Source organism: Chiloscyllium plagiosum, chromosome 2, assembly GCF_004010195.1.
Source record: "Chiloscyllium plagiosum isolate BGI_BamShark_2017 chromosome 2, ASM401019v2, whole genome shotgun sequence".
Taxonomy (NCBI): domain Eukaryota; kingdom Metazoa; phylum Chordata; class Chondrichthyes; order Orectolobiformes; family Hemiscylliidae; genus Chiloscyllium; species Chiloscyllium plagiosum.
The window spans coordinates 13,241,889-13,262,256 of record NC_057711.1 but is presented as its reverse complement, the minus strand read 5'-3'; the positions used below and the strand labels follow the sequence as shown (position 1 = coordinate 13,262,256).

Here is a 20,368-nt window from a genome sequence, read left to right as displayed (position 1 = left end):
ACTACAGGCAATTTAGCGTGGCCAATTCACCTAACCTGCACATTTCTGGAGTATGGGAGGAAACCGGAGCAACCGGAGGAAACCCACACAGACACGGGGAGAATGTGCAAACTCCACACAGTCGGTCGCCTGAGGCGGGAATTGAACCCGGGTCTCTGGCGCTGTAAGGCAGCAGTGCTAACCACTGTGCCACCGTGCCGCCCACATGTCTGACAAATTTGTCATGTTTGACAAATAGGTTGGAATTCTTTGAGGAGATAATGAGCAAGTTAGACAATGGAGAGCCAGTGGACATGATCTATTGGGTTTCTAGAAGGCCTTTGACAAGGTGCCACACAGAAGGTTCTTAAGTAAGAGCCAATGATATTAGGGGCAAGGTACTGGCATGGATAGAGGATTGACTGACTGGCAGAAGGAGAAAGTGAGGTCTGCAGATGCTGGAGATCAGAGATGGAAATGTGTTGCTGGAAAAGCGCAGCAGGTCAGGCAGCATCTAGGGAACAGGAGAATCGACGTTTCGGGCATTAGCCCTTCTTCAGGAACTCGATACACTAATGCCCGAGTGCTAATGCCCGAAACGTCGATTCTCCTGTTGTGAATTTGAGGTCGGGGTGGAAGGTGTTGGTGAAGTGGATGAACTGTTCAACCTCCTCGTGGGAGCACGAGGCGGCGCCGATACAGTTATCGATGTAGCGGAGGAAAAGGTGGGGGGTGGGGCCAGTGTAGTTGCGGAAGATGGATTGTTCCACATATCCTACGAAGAGGCACGCATAGCTGGGGCCCATGCGGGTGCATGGCCGAAGGCAGAGAGTTGGGATAAAGGGGTCTTTTTCAGGATGACAGCTGGCAACTAGTGGAGTTCCACAGGGGTCCCTATTGGGACAACTACTCATGTTAAACATTAACAGTCTGGATGAAGGAACAAAGAGAATTGTTGCTAATTTTACAGATAATAAAAGACAGGTGGTGGGGCAGGTAGTGTTGAGGGAGTGGGGTGGCTACAGAGGGACGAGGACAGGCAAGGAGGAGAGTAGGCAAAAACATTGCCGATGGAATACAGGGAAAGTGTGAGGTTATGCACTTTGGTAGGAAGAACAGGGGTATAGACTATTTTCTAAATGGGTAAAGGCTTCTAAAATCAGCAGCACAAAGAGACTTAGGAGTCCTAATTCAGGATTCTCCCACAGTTAATATTCAGGTTCATTTGGCAGAAAGGCAAATGCAATGTTAGCATTCATTTTAAGATGGCTAGAAAACAAGAGCATAGATGCATTGCTGAGGCTGTATAAGGCTCTAGTCAGACTGCATTTGGAATATTGAAAGCAGTTTGGGGCCCTGTATCTAAGGAAGGATGTCTAATGTGTTGGAGGGATCCACAGGAGGTTTATAAGAATGATCCCAGGGATGAAGGGCTTGTCATGAGGAGTGGATCTCATTGAAACTTACAGAATACTGAGAGGCCTGGATACAGCGGATATGGAGATGATGTTTTCAGTATTAGAAGGGCACAGCCTCAGAGTGAAGGGTCGACTCTAGAACTGAGGCAATGAGGAATTTCTTCAGATGAGGGTGACAAATCTGTGGAGGCCAAATCACTGAATGTATTTGTAACAGAGATAGATAGGTTCTTGATGAGTGAGGAGATCAAGGGTTACAGAGAGAATGCAGGAAAATTGGGATTGAGAAAAATCTTCATGATTGAATGGAGGAGGCAACTCAGTTGGCAGAATGGTCAAATTCTGCTCCTGTATCCTTTTTTTAAAAATCACTGCAGCTGTCTCCATTAATATCCTCAGATACATCCTATCAGATCCAGGGGACATATTGACCTTTCATCCCATTAGTTTCCCTCGCACTTTTTCTTGAGTGATAGTTACTTTATTTATTTCCTCCACACTACTGCCCCTTGATTATTTAGTGCCTTCTACCATGAAGGCTGATGCAAGGTATTTCTTCGATTCCTCTGCCATCAATAATGCCTTGAATGAAAAAGCTAGCTGCATGTACATACCGTTCCAGGGAGACAACATACATCAGCCTGCGAAGTGCAATCTTTTTAAAATTTAAAACTGAACTGTGGTTATAACTACTCTGACAAAGAGCTTTGACAGCTCGCTGAGGTGATTAATCTTGGACATTATATGCCATCAACATTAACTGGGTCCTGGGAAAAGTGACTACCTGTACTCCTGTTCAATAAAGGTGCAACGTGCACAACGCAAATCAATTGCATTCTGAACCTTCACATTTAAAACAACATTTTAGTATAAAAGAAACATTAGCGCAATGCCAAAGAGCTTGTAGAAAAAAAAGCTTCGACTGAGATGTCTCCATTCACACTTTAATGCAATCCCCTTTATGCAATCTGCCAAAGGAGGTGGGATTTGAAAGCAGTCACGATCAATGCAGTTCAATCCCTGTTCATATCCTCGAGGGAAAATCCAATAAGGACGCATTTACTAGCCCTGCTTGGCCCCAGTGCAATCTGATCTTCCAGGCGAGGCAGAACAAGGCTTGATGGATATATCATCGAAAGGCGCGACTCCTAGCTTAATGCAGTGCAATCAAATCTCTTCAACCAACCACCAGGGAAATACATGAAATACTGAGAGATGAGAGGTCAGTAATCATCATAAAGAGGAAGAGGCACGTTACTGTTTAAATTGGATACCCTCAGTCAGAATGGGTGATGGTCCTGCAGTGTCGAGCCGTGGCATTCCCTGTTGTTAGTTCACATTTGCAGCACTTACACGTTTCGTTTTATTAAAATAATTAAAATAATACATATTTAATTAATGTGGGATTGTTGCATGCAATTCTGCTAGCGTGGGATTAGCAACTGGTTTTATGCAATAAGTTTTTTTCAAAATGAATGATCCCTAAATTAAAAGACAGATTTACATTTCTGTAGCACCTGGACCTAGCCTCACGATGTATCCAAAGTGCTTTACAACCAATGCAGTGCTGCTGACGCAAAGTCTCTGTTGAAATGTAGAAATTGCAGCAGTTATTTTGTGCACAGCAAGCTCCCACAGAGATCAATGAGTTAAGGGAGAAATAATCTGTTGTCAGTATTGATTAAGGAATAAATACTGGCCAGACACAGGGGACAACTCCCTTGCAGTGCATCAAAACGTGCTCTGATGCTTTTAAATGTACCTGAGAGAGCAGATAGGTTTTGGTTTAATGTCTAAATCAAAAGAAAGGATGTCTGACAAATATGACACGTGCCCCTCAATACTGGAGTGGAGGGCACTAATGAGGAGCCAGAGGGTGACTATACAATTCAATGACGAGAGGAGGTAGCAATCGAGGAATGGCTGGTACCCCAGGAATGGATTTAAGGTGGAACGGGGGAAACTTAAAAACTCCCAAAAGCATTTAGGAGAAGCCAGCTGGAGGGGACAGGGAAGGAGACGTTGTCTGTTCATTCTGAACAGAACAGGAATACCATGGTGTTAATAACCATCAGCATATAGATGTGCTTGCGGTTGTCCAAATGCACTGATGTGGCCCAGGTGGATTCCCACCATTGTGACAGTCACACCTGCTGCAGTTTCATTGACCAGTTCCAGCTCGGGCTCCTCCCGCAACAACAGGGTATAGATTTCAGAATCTCTCTTTAGTCCGGACACCAGCTTGCGCAAGGTTCCTCCCTCTCCGACATTCAGGTAAAAGTGGGGACCAGAGACGGCTTCCTTGGTCGACCTCTCAAAGTAAACTTTGTTCAGCACCATCTGAGCGATGGCAAACGGGACAGAGGATCCTCCCGTACTCACCACGGCCACGAGATCATCCCCGCCCCCAGCGGTCAGCACTGCCGGACAGGCCCAAAGGTGGATGTCAGAGTCCATTCTCCTGGTGAAATCACTGAGGAAAATGCCTGTGGAAGGAGACAGGAACCCCGCCCCGAAGGCACTATTCAGGGAGCCCACCATCGCCAAAATGTTACCAGAATGGTCAATAACCACAACCTGACTGCCGGCCGGAGATGTCTTGTTGGAGGGTTTGTCCTCTCTCTGTTTCTGGCGGCTCCAGGGAGCGGGTGACGGGAAGCTGGATTGGCTCTGGTAAACCCTGCGGGCTGCATCCAGAATATCCCAGTAAGCGGCGGACGCGTTTTCTGAGCCGGAAAGGCTCGAGAGCGAGAGGTTGAGTTGCCCAGCCTGCTTCACGATCCGTGCCAGGATACCCCCCGAAGCAGGAGGGGGGGCTGCGTAGAGTGAGAAACGATCAAGCCCGCTCACCAGGGGGTTGACCAGGGCAGCCCGCTGACCTACGGCAGCCCGCACAAATTCCTGCCGACCCTTCCTCGGTAAGTCTCGGGCCAACCGCCGAGCGAGGGACTCTGGGAAGTTGGCCTCTCCCATCTCTGTGCTGACCCTCTCAAGGACGTCGGCCAGCTTCCCGTTGGTGGTGTTGACCCCTGCTCCTTTCAGCTGCTGTCCCCCGTCACAGAGGATCGGGCACAGGTCAGTCCCTCGTATCGCCGCCTCTTTTGCGGCTCCCGCCAGGACGCGATCGATAGGGAAGCCCTTTCTTGCCAGCTCCACCGGCCGCTGGAACAGCTCGGCCCAGGCCAGGCTGCCGTACTCTCGGTGCAACAGCCGGAGACCCTGGAGGGTTGATGGGATACCGAAGCTCAGGTTCAAGGAGTCCACGGGATAGGCGTTGAGAACCTTCGTCACCCCCAACATTTTGCTGTGGAATATTGCAGAGACAGCACCACCTGCAGCAAAAACACAAGTCGTGAAACTGGACACATGTGACCAAGTCACCCACACTGCAGACGGCAAAACTCCTGCCTCAGAGTCAGAGAGGAAGATAGATTCATGTTCCATTTCACCAACTCGAGTGTGAAAGCTTACTGCCCTCCTGGAAATGTTATCTTGCAAGTGAAAACCGAGGCACAGTCTGTCTTCTCACTTGGACTGAAAGATTCCAAAAATTTTATTTTGTATGATAGCAGGAGAATTATCCTCAACTGGAACAGAGAAAACAGGAGGAGGAGGCCATTCGGCCCTTCGAGCCTGTTCAACCATTTAAAATGAGTGTGGCTGATCATCCAATTCAGTCCCCTGTTCCCACTTTCTCCCCATACCTTTGGATCCCTTTGGAATCGTTATGCATCGAATCCCTACAGTGTGGAAAGAGACCATTTGGTACATCAAGTCTGCAGTGACACTTCAAAGTTAAGAGTGTGTTGCTGGGAAAGCACAGCAGGTCAGGCAGCATCCGAGGAGCAGGAAAATCGCATTTCAGGCATAAGCCCTTCATCAGGAATGAGGCTTGTGAGTCAGGACCGACAGATAAATGGGAAGGTTTGGTGTTTGGGGAAAGCTAGCTGAGAAAGTGATAGGTGGATGAAGGTGAGGGAGAAGGTGATAGGTCGTGGGTGGGGTGATAGACAGGAGAGCGGTGCCGTGTTGGAGGCTTGGGACTGGGATAATGTGAGGGGAGGGGAAATGGGAAAGCTGTTGAAATCCACATTTATCCCATGTGGTTGCAGGGTCCCAAGGTGGAATATGAGGCATTCTTCCTCCAGGTGTCGGGTGGTAACTGTTTGGCAGTGGAGGAGGCCCAGGACCTGCATGTCCTTGACGGAGTGGGATGGAGTGTTGAAGTGTTCCGCCTCAGGGCGGTGGGTGCAGGTGTCCCAGAGATGTTCTCTGAAATGATACGAAAGAAGGCGTCCTCACTTCTAAGACCACTCTTTTCCTGTAACCCTGCATTTTTACCATGGTTAATCCACCTAATGTGCACATCTTTAACTGTGGGAGGAAACCAGAGCACCCGAAGGAGAGCCATGCATACATGGGGGAATGCACAATACAGACAGTCACCCGAGGGTGGAATCAAATCAAAGTTTCTGGCACTCTTTAACCCTAATAATTATATCTAATCCCTGAAAACATTTAACGTTTTGGCCTCAACTGCTTTCTATGCCAGAGAATTCCACAGGCTCACCACTCTCTTGGTGAAGACATTTCTCCTCATGCAACCCCAGGCTCTGATCTCCCCAGTCATCAGGAACATCTATCCGGTCGAGCCCTGCTGGAATATTTATGGATATCTATGAAATCCCTCTCATTCTTCTGACCCCCAGTGGATATTGTCTTAACCGATCCAGTCCCTCTGCGTATGTCAATGCTGCCACCCCAGGAATCCATCTGGAGACCTTTGTTGCACTCCCTCCCTGGCCAGAACATCCTCCCTCAGCTACGGAGACCAAAACTGCACACAATACTCCAGGAGTGGTCTCATCCACGCCCTGTATGGTTAGAGCAAGACATCCCTGCTCCTGTACCCGAATCCTTTCACTATGAAGGCCAGCATACCAGTTGTCTTCTGCACCACGTCCCTTATTCCTCAATTAGGAATATCATCTGGGCATTTATCTCACTCTTCATGGGAGCTTGCTGTGCACAAATTGGCTGCCAGCTTTCCCGATATTGATGTGCAGCCACTGTTGCATTAAGTATTTCAAAGGACACTGGAAATTGTGAAAGGTACTATCTAAATAAAAGTTCCTTCCCTTTAAACCATGTTAGTCAAGGCATTGAATAATGAGTATCTTAAACAGATAAAGGGATAAGATCTCAGAGACCCTCAGTGGAAACACTGAAACAAGAAGAGAATACTTAACCCCTCAAGTTTCTTCTACAATTTGTTTGAAGCTTTGCTGATCTGCCCCGATTCTCACTGTCTCGTTATACATTCATTGTTAACTCAAGAAATATTTGTTGTGCACAGCCTCGAAAATAACGAGGGTGCAAGTTCCAGATTTCCACAATCATCTGCGTGCAACAGTGCCCGTTCACACATGGAGTTAAATTGAAAAACATATTCTTGGCTCTTTTTTAAATTCAGTCTTTCATGGGACGTGGCAAAACTGATGTTTAATGCCCATTCCTAAGTTTCCCTTGATTTGTGGGGTTGCTTGGCTTCAGTGCTTTGTTGAGACTTTGTCACGATTGATACGACTGAGCGGGAGGGCAAGTTTCAGTTGGCAGCTGAGAGTCAACCAAATTGCAGTGGGTTTGGAATTCTACATGGGCCAGACCAGGTAAGGATGGCAGATTTCCTTCCCTTAAGGTTATTAGTACAACATTGAACATGACAGCACAAGCCCTTTGCCCTCAATGGTTTCACAGGGCAGTACAACAACCTGAAGCCCATTAAACTTACATACTTCCATTCTCTTCCATATGCCTTTCCAATGACCATTTAAATGGCCACGAAGTTGGCGAGTCTACAACTGTTGCAGGCCATGCGTTCTGCACTCCTACTACTGAGTAAAGAAACTACCTCTGACATCTGTCCTATATCTATCACCCCTCAATTTAAAGCTATGCCCCTTTGTGCTAGCCATCACCATCTGAGGAAAAAGGATCTCACTGTCCACCCTATCTAACCCTCTGATTATCTTATATGTCTCAATTAAGTCACCTCTCAAAATCTTCTCTGATGAAAACAGCCTCAAGTCCCTCAACCATTCCTTGTAAGGCCTTGTCTCTATTCCAGGCAACATCCTAGTAAATCTCTTCTGAACCCTTTCCAAAGCTTCCACATCCTTCTTATAATGCTGTGACCAGAACTGTATGCAATATTCCAAATGTGGCCACAAGTGAACCAGATCGGTTTTCATAGCAACCAGTGAACATTTAATGGTCATTATTATTGAGGTTGGCTTTCAATTTTAGAATTATTAATCTAATTCCATGAGTTGTCATAATGGGATTTGAACACATGACCCCCGAGGGCTCTGGACTCCTGTCTCCTCTTAGAATACTTATAAAAGAAGGCCCAAGATTTAAACAGAGTCTGGTTATAACTAAGAAATTTCCCATCTTCTCAGTCCTAAAAGGATAAGGGGGGTATACCTTCTAGGATTGAGATGAGTAATTTCTTCACCAAGAGAATGGTGAACCTGTTCATCCTGAATTGATGGTACAAAGATAAAGAAATACAGATTTAATGTCGTTGCAAAAGATGCAGGACAAATGGGAGGAAATTTTCTTCTTCTGCAAGCAGTGTTAACAAACAAGGTCTTGCAGGTGGTCGAAGTCAGAATAATCACAGGAAACTGAATGGACACTTTAAACTTACAGGGCTCGCGGTGAGAGAATGGGATTCTATTGTTCATCAGGGAGCCAGCATTGACTTGATGGGCCAAACGGTTTCCTGCTATGTTACGAATGACTTTCCGACTCTTTCAGGTCATCCCTCAGTCATCCCTTTTCGAAGTTAAAAGGTGGATTTATAGTGTTTCATACAGTGACTGTGAAAGTCATCGCTTCCCAATTGCTACGACATCAATAAATACTCAGTTGCTGGAAGTGTGTGCCTTCCAGTTTCTGAGTGAGAGATTTAATGTTGACATTAGCGGAGTTCCAATGAAGCTGAACGGTCAAATTCCACAGCTGATTATTAACCATCTTTCTCTCTTCAGCCTTTTCTCACTGATTCTCTCCCTCCCCCAGCTTCCTCCCTGAAACAGACAATTTGTGCATCACCTGCAAACATCTAAGAATCTCCACTCTCCCTACATTTAATCATTGATCTATTCTATTAGCAGTGAGGGACCCAATACTGAACCCTGAAGAATTCTGCTAGAAACAATTACAAAAGTATCCAATGACTTTTGCTTCCTGCCATGTTGCCTCAGAGGTTCTAAGCAAATAATCTTGGGGCTGTGGGTGGGCTATTTAACCTTGCAGTCGAGAGTGTAGTGCTAGAAAAGCACAGCAGGTCAGGCAGCATCCGAGGAGCAGGAGAATCGTCGTTTCTGGCGTAAGCCCTTCATCAGGAATCTTATGCCTGAAACATCGATTTTCCTGCTCCTTGGATGCTGCCTGACCTGCTATCCTTTTCCAGTACTACACTCTGGACTTTGAGCACCAGCATCTGCAGTCCTCACTTTCTCCTATTTAAACTTGCAGATAATTGGAGCCTGTATTAACCCCAAATGTACACATAGACTTTCAGGCTCTACATAATAATTGAGACATGATCTGTTAGCCTTCCATCAGTTGCAGTTCCATCAGTTGCAGGAAAACCATTTGGAGTACTGTGTCCAGTTTTCGTCCCCACACCTCAGGAAGGACATACTGGCACTGGAGCGTGTCCAGCGGAGATTCACACGGATGATCCCTGGAATAGTTGGTCTAACATATGAGGAACGGCTGAGGATCCTGAGATTATATTCATTGGAGTTTAGAAGATTAAGGGGAGATCTAATAGAAACTTACAAGATAATACATGGCTTGGAGAGGGTGGACGCTAGGAAATTGTTTCCGTTAGGCGAGGAGACTAGGACCCGTGGAAACAGCCTTAGAATTAGAGGGGGTAAATTCAGAACAGAAATGCGGAGACATTTCTTCAGCCAGAGAGTGGTGGGCCTGTGGAATTCATTGCCGCAGAGTGCAGTGGAGGCTGGGATGCTAAATGTCTTCAAGGCAGAAATTGATAAATTCTTGATATCACAAGGAATTAAGGGCTACGGGGAGAATGCGGGTAAGTGGATTGAAATGCCCATCAGCCATGATTGAATGGCGGAGTGGACTCGATGGGCCAAATGGCCTTACTTCCGCTCCTATGTCTTATGGTCTTATAATACAAATCTATAATAGAAGGATCTGTAATAGAGATGGGCCCTGGTTGACAGTGATTTGATTTGTGTTTGCGGAATGTGACGATGCTATGGCTTTAAGAGGTGTGTTTTGTGTCCTGGTTTCGTTTAGAGAGAGATTGGGGAACAGGTGCTGAGTAGTTTATGAGTAATGATAAACAATTTGTGAAGCATTCGGTTTTCTTCTTTGAAAGTTGGAACAATAAAAGCAGCCTGAATGGGTGTGATCGAGCTCTCATGGAACCAGGGACTTTAGGTTTCGTTTTCAGCAGTTGCTGTTGGGGTCTTGAAGAAGTGGAAGCTATTTTTCTCTCTCTCTCTCTCGATCACAGTCAAAAGCTGCAGATTCTTTTCTTGGGCTGTTGGATTGCATGAGAGACAAAATCAGTTTTTATGAATTTACCTTTTGCCAAGGATGTGTTTATGAGATGTTACGATACTGGAACAAGGTTAAAAAATCACACAATGCCAGGTTATAGTCCAACAGGTTAATTTAGAAGTACTAGCTTTCAGAATGCTGCTCCTTCATCAGGTAACTAGTGGAATAGGATCATATTGGAACAGTTATTTAGTTAGTTAATAAGTTTTCCAATAGAGTTAAGTTAATCCAAGTCCTTCTTTCTTTTGTTGTATTGTTAGTATAGTGTTTGAATAAATTGTGTTTTGCTTAACATTGAATAATTTGAGCAATTGAATTTCATCTGGAACACAGCACTTCCCTCTTTAAAATAAGAGAGTCTGGGCTTTCTTCTCAATATATTTTGAGGGGGTCTGGTCTGGTGCATAACAGGAAACTAAACTTTTTTGAAGATGTTACTAATGAAACTGATAAAGGAATGGTAATGGATTTTGTATGCTTAGCTTTTCAAAAGGCTTTTAAGTCATGCACAGGAGGCTAGTTAGAAAGATTACAGCACACTGGATAGGAGGTAGTGTACTGGCATGGAAAAATGATTGACTAACAGATAGAAAATAGAGTGTAAGAATAAATGGCTATGTTAGGGCGGCACGGTGGCACAGTGGTTCAATTCCCGCCTCAGGCGACTGACTGTGTGGAGTTTGCACATTCTCCCCGTGTCTGCGTGGGTTTCCTCCGGGTGCTCCGGTTTCCTTCCACAGTCCAAAGATGTGAATTGGGCATGCTAAATTGCCCGTAGTGTAGGTGAAGGGGTAAGTGTAGGGGTCTGGGTGGGTGGTGGGTCGGTGTGGACTTGTTGGGCCGAAGGGCCTGTTTCCACACTGTAGGTAATCTAATCTAATCTATTCTAAAATTAGTGGGATACCCCAAGGATCAGTACTTGGCTTCTAGCTGTTCACTGTACATATAACATATATATAAATGATTTGAAGTTGGGGATGTAATATTTCCAAATTTGCAGATGATACGAAGTGACGTGGGAATGTGTGTTATATCAAACTTCAAGAGGACTTGGATAGGTTTAATGAATGGACAAGAACATAGTAGATGACACATAATGTGGAAATATGTCAAGTTATTCACTTCAGTAGGAGAAACAGATGTGCACAGTATTTCTTAAACTGTAAGAGGTTAGAATGTGTAGAGGTACAAACCCACCGACTCCCACAGCTACCTGGATTACACCTCTTCCCACCCTACCTCTTGCAAAAATGCCATCTCGTATTCCCAATTCCTCCGCCTCCGCCGTATCTGCTCCCAGGAGGACCAGTTCCACCACAGAACACACCAGATGGACTCCTTCTTTAGAGACCGTAATTTCCCTTCCCATGTGATTAAAGATACCCTCCAACGCATCTCATCCACATCCCGCACCTCCGCCCTCAGAACCCACCCCTCCAACCGTAACAAGGACAGAACGCCCCTGGTGCTCACCTTCCATCCTACCAACCTTCGCATAAACCAAATCATCCGCCGACATTTCCGCCACCTCCAAACAGACCCCACCACCAGGGATATATTTCCCTCCCCACCCCTCTCCGCCTCCAAACAGACCCCACCACCAGGGATATATTTCCCTCCCCACCCCTCTCCGCCTCCAAACAGACCCCACCACCAGGGATATATTTCCCTCCCCACCCCTCTCCGCCTCCAAACAGACCCCACCACCAGGGATATATTTCCCTCCCCACCCCTCTCCGCCTCCAAACAGACCCCACCACCAGGGATATATTTCCCTCCCCACCCCTCTCCGCCTCCAAACAGACCCCACCACCAGGGATATATTTCCCTCCCCACCCCTCTCCGCCTTCCGCAAAGACCGTTCCCCCCGTGACTACCTGGTCAGGTCCACGCCCCCCTACGACCCACCCCCCCATCCTGGCACTTTCCCCTGCCACCGCACTCCTCTAGCTTATCTCTCCACGCTTCAGGCTCACTGCCTTTATTTCTGATGAAGGGCTTTTGCCCGAAACGTCGATTTCGAAGCTCCTTGGATGCTGCCTGAACTGCTGTGCTCTTCCAGCACCACTAATCCAGAATCTGGTTTCCAGCATCTGCAGTCATTGTTTTTAACCTAGAGGTACAAATAAACCTAGGTGCCCTTGTCAATAAGTCACTGAAGGCTAACATGCAGATTCAGGAAGCTGTTAGCAAGGCGAATGGAATGTTAGATTTTATCGCAAAAGGATTTGAGTACAGGAGGAGTGTGGTGTTGCTTCATAGAAGCAGAGAAGACAGGAGTAAGAGTAGACCATTCAACCCCTCAAGGCTGCTCCACCATTCATAAGACTATGGCTGATCATCCACAATACTCTAATCCCACACTCCCCCAATATCCTTGATCCCTTTAGCCACAAGAGCTATATCCACCTCCTTCTTAAAAACACGCAATGGTTTTGACTCTATCACTTTCTGTGGCAGTGAATTCCACACGCTCACCACTCTCTGGAGGGAATAAAGTTCTCATCTCAGTCCTAAAATGTTTACACCTTATTTTTAAACGATGATGCCTGGTTCTGGACTCCTCCATCATTGGGAACATCCTTCTTGCATTTATCCGGTCTTGTCCTGTTAGAACTTTATAGGTTTCTATGAGATCACCCTCGTCCTTCTAAACTCCAGTGAACACAATACTAACCAATTGAATTGCTCCTCATACAACAGCCCTGCCATCCCAGGAATCGGTCTGGTAAACCTTTGCCGCACCCCCTCTGAAGCAAGAACATTCTTCCTCAGATAAAGAGACCAAAACTGGACACTATATATTCCAAGTGCGGGCTCACCGAGGCCCTGTACAAGTACTGCAAGACATCCTTGTTCCTGTACGCGAATCCTCTTGCCAAGAAAGCCAGCATACAGTTTGTCTTCTTTACCATCTGCTGCCCCTCCATGCTTACTTTCAGTGATTGGTGTACAAGGACACCCAGGATTCATTGACCAGTCCTACTCTCAATTTACAGCCATTCAAATAATAACCTGCATTCTTATTTTTGCAACCAACACACACTCTGTCTATAGGAGCTTAAATAAACTGCACCTACAGCACAGTGTGTAGTTTTGGTCTCTTTATCTCAGGAAGGACATTATTTCCAGAGAGCGAGCAGAGTGAAGGTTCACCAGACTTGTTCCTGGGGTGGGGGACTGTCCTATGGAGAGCAATTGGGCAAACTGGGCAAGTATTCTCAGAAGTTGTGAAGAATGAGAGATGATCTCATCAAAACTTACAAAATACTTAAAGGGATTGACAGGGTAGATGCAGGTTAGATATTTCCCCTGACTGGGAATCTAAAGCCAGGGACCACAATTGAAAAAATAAGGAGGATGCCATTTAGATTCAAGATGAGGAGAAAATAGGCCATTCTGCCTGTGGAGAATTCAAATGTGAATTTACTCAGTAGGTTGTGAATCTTTGAAATTTGCTACCACACAGTGCTATGAAAGCTGAGTCTTTGAGACTTTTAAGGTAAAGATTATAGATTTCTGATTACTGATGGTGTACAGGATTACAGGGATGAGGGTGGGGAAAGTGTATCAAGCAACCACGATCACACTGAATGGCAGGTCAGGCTCTACAGGCAGAATGGCCTATGCTTTCCGATGGCTAAACCTACGTTATCCATTCAGAAGTTAACTTAAATAATCTTCACTGTCACCCTGGATAGAATCAACTAGCGACTCCAACCATGCCTATTTCTGGTCAGGCTTGGATGTGACCATAGGAAGCATAGTTAGTAAGTTTCCAGATGACACCAAAATTGGAGGGTGTCGTGGACAGTGAAGAAGGCTACCTCAGATTACAACAGGATCTTGATCAGATGGGCCAATGGGTAGAGGGGAGTTTAATTTAGATAAATGTGAGGTGCTGCATTTTGGAAAGGCAAATCAGGGCAGGACTTATACACTTAATGGTAAGTTCCTGGTGAGTGTTGCTGAACAAAGAGGCCTTGGAGTGCAGGTTCATAGTTCCTTGAAAGTGGATTCACAGATAGATGGGATAGTGAAGAAGGCATTTGGTATGCTTTCCTTTATTGGTCAGAGTATTGATTATAAGAGTTGGGAGGTCATGTTGCAGCTGTACAGGACATTGGTTAGGCCATTTTTGGAATATTGTGTGCAGTTCTGGTCTCCCTCCTTTAGGAAGGATGTTGTGAAACTTTAAAGGGTTCAGAAAGGTTTTACAAGGTCAGAGGAATTGAGCTATAGGGAGAGGTTGAATAGGCTAGGGCTGTTTTCCCTGTAGCTTCAGAGGCTGAGAGGTGACCTTATAAATTCATGAGGGGCATGGTTAGGGTAACTAGACAAGGTCTTTTCCCTGAAGTCGAAGAGTTCAGAACCAGAGGGCATGGGTTTAGGGTGAGAGGGGAAAGATTTAAAAGGGACTTAAGGGGCAACACTTGGATGCATGGTTAGGGTAACTAGACAAGGTCTTTTCCCTGAAGTCGAAGAGTTCAGAACCAGAGGCATGGGTTTAGGGTGAGAGGGGAAAGATTTAAAAGGGACTTAAGGGGCAACACTTGGATGCAGAGGGTGGTGTGTGTGTGGAATGAACTACAAGAGGAAGTGGTGGAGACTGATACAATTACATTTAAAAGGCATCTGAATGAGTAGGTGAAGAGAAACAGCTTTGAGGCCAAATGCTGGCAAATGGGACTACATTAATTTAGGATATATGGTCGGCATGGGCGAGTTGGACCGAAGGGTCTGTTTCCATGCTGCACATCTCTACAACTCTTAAGGAATAGATATATTGAGGTTTGATATCAGAGAGGCATCAAGGAATTCACTGGCTCAGACAGTAAGCATCTCTAAATCCATGCACCAGCAGGACCCCCACCACACCCTCCCTGAAACAGAAACTCCACATTGCCCATTATCAGTTCCCTCGAGCCTCACGGACCTATTCCGGTACTGTGTGGATGCACCACTCCCAAACACAGCATTGCTGCAACTCCAGCATCGACTGCATTCCCACCTTCAATCAGGATCTCCTTCGCAAAGCTGGAGCAGATTTCTTCATGGTGTAGGAAAGAAACAGATGGCATTCAATTAGTACAGTGCTCACCACCGAGCATTCCAGAAATAACCATTTTTGCAAGTTAGAATTTATGACCTGAAGGAGACAGTAAACAGAAGAGGTTGGCAGGGAGTGATTGCAATAATAACTATACACCTACAAACTAATCAATAGATCACATTATTGGAATCTCCGGCAATGAAAGATGCTTATCTCCAGCTCACTGCCACAGAACAGCACAGCATGAGAAATGGTCATTTTTCATTTCCATTATATATAATATTGTTCAAAAAGGACTGAAAGATGCTACTTAACTGGGTTGAGCAGTTGGAGGATGTTATGTGATGAACCTTCAGCAATACATCCAGGTTTGGGAGCTCCCTGGGTGGTATTATCACTAGGTAATCAATCCAGATTTGTTCTGAGGACCCAGGTTCGAATGCTGTCTTGGCAGATGGTGGATTGTGAGGTGGATAAAAATCTGGAACTAGAAGTCAATTGTCAGAAAAACCTATTTGGTTCACTAATGAGATTTAGAGAAGGAAATTTGCTGTTGTTCTCTGGTCTGTCTCACACGCAAGTCCAGACCCACAGCAATATGCTGCCCTCTGGGCAATAAATGCCGATCAAGCCAGTGAATGAATGAATAAAATTTGGCTGATGAGCTTGAGGGACTGGGATCTGGAAAGGCTCACAGAGTTGCATAAAGTCATTGTAGTCTTTTTGAGTCCAGGTTTCGGTCAGATGCACTGTGTGGGTCTGAATGTTAACCTGTAGACCTGAGGAGGCGACTTGAAATGATTTTGTGGGATCACATGTCACTAACTGCAAACACCTCTGTAACTTCACAAGACATCAAGAGATGGGGTAGCACAAAAAAAGTGCTTTTGTACTTCCCATACTGGATTGATCACTGCACAACATTTAACACACGTCCTAATGGGCAGCCGTGTGACATTAATAATAATCAAGAATGCTCGTGGACCTTAAGCAGACAGGCAGACACATTCCAACTCATTAGCTACCTGGTGATTCATTTGTCATCATTTCAGGAAATTTTCACAGCTTCAGCCTTCACTGATGAGTAACAGGCATATTGAAAAGCCAAGCTTCACAGCACAGAATTGCTACTTCTTGTCTTATTTATTATCTTCTCACAATTATCTTTTCTCCAGCCTGTTTTATTGGCTTTGACCCTGGTTTCACTAAAACACAATCTCTTAAAGTGCTCCTTGATAAGCTTACTCCTGAAGAGCTGCACTAATATTTTTAGGACATTCTTCTGAGAGCTTTCCATAGAAATCAGACCTGCTACTTTTGTTCACTTCGTCTGTAACCCTCACCCATTTTTAGCTGACACTACCAATGCAGCACTGAGAGAACTTGCGAGATTACTTGGACAGCTGCCTGCTCCCTCAGTCAGACTGCAGATATCCCAGGGTGCTATTCCATGGCAGCATTGGAAGTGGTGTGCAGGGATATGGAGAAGAGGCAGGAGATTGGCATTAGGTAACAGAACTGGCACAGGCATGATAGGCCAAATGGCCTCTTCTCTGTAACAATTGTGGCTCTATTTCAAAGGCAAGTAGTCAGTAAGGGGTGCTGGACAAGATTTATCCTGTAATCAGGACCACTGAAGGCAGATTATCTGCTCGTTAACTCACTGCTATATATGGGAGCTTACTGTGCATAGTTTGCCTACCATATGTTTAATACTGCAATAGTGGCTACACTTCACTGGGATTTTAAGGGGTAGCAAATGCTTTAGGACTTCCTGGGAATGCGAAAGGTGCTATATCAATGCAAGGATTCTCTACTGAGCTTCACTGTCCTCCCCACGCAGACGTTTTTTCTAAGTTAATTCATAGGATGTGGGCATTGCTGTCTCAGCCAACATCTATTGTCCATCCTTAATTTCTCCAAAGGGAAGTTAAAAATCAGCCACACTACTGTGGGTGTAGGGTCACATGGAGACTAGACCAGGTAAGGTTGGCAGATTCCCTTCCCTTCCCCATGAGTGAACTAGATTTCCTTTTGATAATCGACAGTGATTATGTAGTCGCCGCTGGCTTCTATTAATTAAGTACTTCTATTGAATTTATCACTTAATTCCAATTAAGTAAGTAATGCCAATTCCAAAAAATATATGACAAATGAGATCACCAAGACTTGCCTGACTGATTGCTACTCAGGACAAAAGCATCGTGTTTCATCGGTAACAGAAAATAACTATTTATTGTAACAGTTAACTGTAACATAAGAAAAAGAAAGGATTGCTAATCTATTTCTGTGAAATTATCACTATACCCCTTCAAACATATTAACATATATATTAATGTAAACAAAGTTTGAAATATCAAATGCCCAGACAACAGATGGAAAGTGTTTCTCCCCACAGTCTTTTTGGTTTGAGCAATGATGATACACTATTGTCTATGGGTTGATAGACTTTCTTTGATTTCATACTTGATCAGTTTGACTTAGGTTTTTTTCTCTTGTTTTGAATTCTCTCTCTAAAGCTTCCTTGGTTTTTATGCTGTTTTCCCAGATAGCATCCAAGAGGGAGGGAGGGATGTTTTCTATTTGTAGGCTCTGAATGTTTGTTTAGTTATATTGTCCAACGCCCATTTCAGTTTGTAATCCCCTCAATAAAACATTTGGTCTCTTATAAATTCAGATTTCACCATATGCCACACTGGGACTCATACCCCTGCTTCCAGAATATTAGTCCGGGGGCTGGACGATGAGACCGATGACATTAACACCACATCACTGCTGCCCACTGCAAAACGGAGTCTTCAGCACTACCACTCAAATTTCAGTCCTGATAGACCCCACTGTCATTTCAGTGTTGCAAGGTGGGCAGCATGGTGGCTCAGTGGTTAGCACTGCTGCCACACAGTGCCAGAGACCCAGGTTCAATTCCCGCCTCTGGCAACTGTCTGTGTGGAGTTTGCACTTTTTCCCCACGTCTGCATGGGTTTCCTTTGGGTGCTTCAGTTTCCTCCCACAGTCCAGGTGAATTGGCCATGCTAAATTGCCTGTAGTGTTAGGTGCATTAGTTAGGGGAATGGGTCTGGGTGGGTTGCTCTTCAGTAGGTCGGTGTGGACTTTTTGGGCCAAAGGGCCTGTTTCCACACTGTGGGGAATCTAAATCTAATCTAAAACCCCTCTGGCCAGAAGAAATAGGAGCAGGAGTAGGCCAATCAGCCCATCAAGCCTGCTTTAATATTCAATAAAATCATGATTGATCTTACTGCAGCCTTAACTCTTCTTTCCTGTTCCCTATAACCCTGTGCTCCTTTTTGATCAAAAAATACAGATTGTTTTTGGCATTCAGTTAAAGCTTTCACTTATTTGCTAGTTCCACGCATCCTATTCTTCAAACGATCGTGATATATGAAGCCCAGTCTTAACAAAGGCCTGCTCAGTATTTTCAAAACTGGAAACAGAAGACTTGGGGACAGAAAAGTGGGATCAAGATTCAATCATTTAGACAGACACAAGTGTCTGAAAGCCTCTTTCCCCAGAGGGCAGTGAAGACAGTGAATATTTGTTTTAAGGCAGAGATAGATTGACTCCTTTGTCAATTAAGAATCTAAGGGGAAAAATAAGAGTAGGCAGGAAAGGGAATTAAAAGCTAGAGTCAGATCAGATTTACGAGGGGCAATGACCTAGAGGTATTATTGTCAAACTATTAACCCAGAAAATCAGCTGATGTTCTGAGGACCTGGGTTTGAACCCAAACACAGCAGGTGGTAGAATTCAAATTAAATTATAAATATCTGGAATAAATCATGTATATATTGATGATCATGAAACTATTATTAATTGTCAGAAAAACTGGCTCACTAATGTTCTTCAGGGAAGGAAATCTACCTTCCTCACCTGGTCTGGCCTACATGTGACCCCAGATGCTCAGCAATATGGCTGACCCTCAACTGCCCCCTGAAATCTGAAAAACAAAACACCCTCTCATTCAGTTGTATCAATTGCTACGATGTCTCAACAAAGTAGTGAGAAGAGACAGATCACCTGGCATCAACTGAGGCATTGGAAAAGACAATGGTGGAAACAGCCATATCAGCCTGCAAAATCCTCTTCACTAACATCTGGGAGCTCGTGCCAACATTGGAACAGCTGTCTCAGAGTGGTCAAGAAACAGCTTGACCAAGTCATGTCTCACAGAATCATACCTTACAGACAATGTCCCAGACACCACCATTCCTGGATATGCCCTGTCAGGTCAGACTCAGCAGAAGTGGTGGCACAGTGGTGTACAGTCAGGAGAGAGTTGCTCTGGGAGTCCTCAACATGAGGTCTCATGGCTTCAGGTTAAACATGGGCAAGGAACCCTCCTGCTTACTAACATATACCATCCTCCCTTGGCTGATGAGTCCGTAATCCTCCATTTTGGACAACAGTTGGAGGAAGCACTGAGGTTGGCAAGGGCACAACGTGTACTCTGGGTGGGGGATTTCAATGTGCACTACCAGGAGTAGCTTGGCAGCAGTACTGCTGATTGAGCTCGTTGGGTCCTAAAGGAGGTGGCAAGGGAACCAACAAGAGGAAAGAACATGTTGACCTCACCCTTACCAATCTGCCAGCTGCAGATGCATCTGTCTGTGACAGTATCGGTAAGAATGACCACCGCATAGTCCTTTGGAGACAAGTCCCACCTTCACATTGAGAATGACCACAACCAACTGATCAGACCTTAGCTCTGCCACATCCAGTTATGAATGGCAACGAACAATTGAACAACTCAGTGGAGGAGGTGGTTCCACAAATATCCCCATCCTCAGTAATGGAAGAATTTAACACAAGTGCAAAATGTAGGCTGAAGCTTTCGCAGCAATCTTCAGCCAGAAGTGCCAAGTGGATGATCAATCTTGGCCTCCTCCCAGCCTTCAGCTAACTCGATTCATTCCACGTGATATCAAGTGTGGCCGGACAGGCCGCTCAAAATGATGGACTTATGAAAAAATGAACAATAAATGAGACATGCTATGAAATTGAGGCAAGCCTTTGGCCAAAAGTGACGGCGCTCAAAGACGTCACAATAAACAAGCTGCAGAATCCAGACAGGCTGCAGCTACAGACAGACAGTACACAATTGAAGGTAAAAACAATGACTGCAGATGCTGGAAACCAGATTTTGGATTAGTGGTGCTAGAAGAGCACAGCAGTTCAGGCAGCATCCGAGGAGCAGCAAAATCGACGTTTTGGGCAAAAGCCCTTCATCAGGAATAAAGGCAGAGAGCCTGAAGCATGGAGAGATAAGCTAGAGGAGGGTGGTGGTGAG

The 20,368-nt window shown here is 45.2% G+C and overlaps 1 protein-coding gene across 3 annotated transcripts in view; it reads right to left on the bottom strand.

Annotated features, from left to right (window-relative positions):
• Positions 1-2,325: 2,325 nt before the first annotated feature.
• Positions 2,326-20,368, bottom strand: part of si:ch73-337l15.2 (glutathione hydrolase 6) — a 64,296-nt gene continuing 46,253 nt past the window's right edge. The window contains exons 3-4 of one of the 3 annotated variants that reach the window (XM_043704269.1): positions 14,947-15,060; positions 2,326-4,729 (exon numbers count right to left, since the gene is read on the bottom strand). In XM_043704269.1, coding sequence (XP_043560204.1) covers positions 3,459-4,729; positions 14,947-15,060 — 1,385 coding nt within the window. In that variant the 3' untranslated portion in view covers positions 2,326-3,458. The remainder of the gene's footprint in view (positions 4,730-14,946; positions 15,061-20,368) is intronic. The other 2 variants (XM_043704278.1, XM_043704288.1) reach the window with 2 other exon arrangements.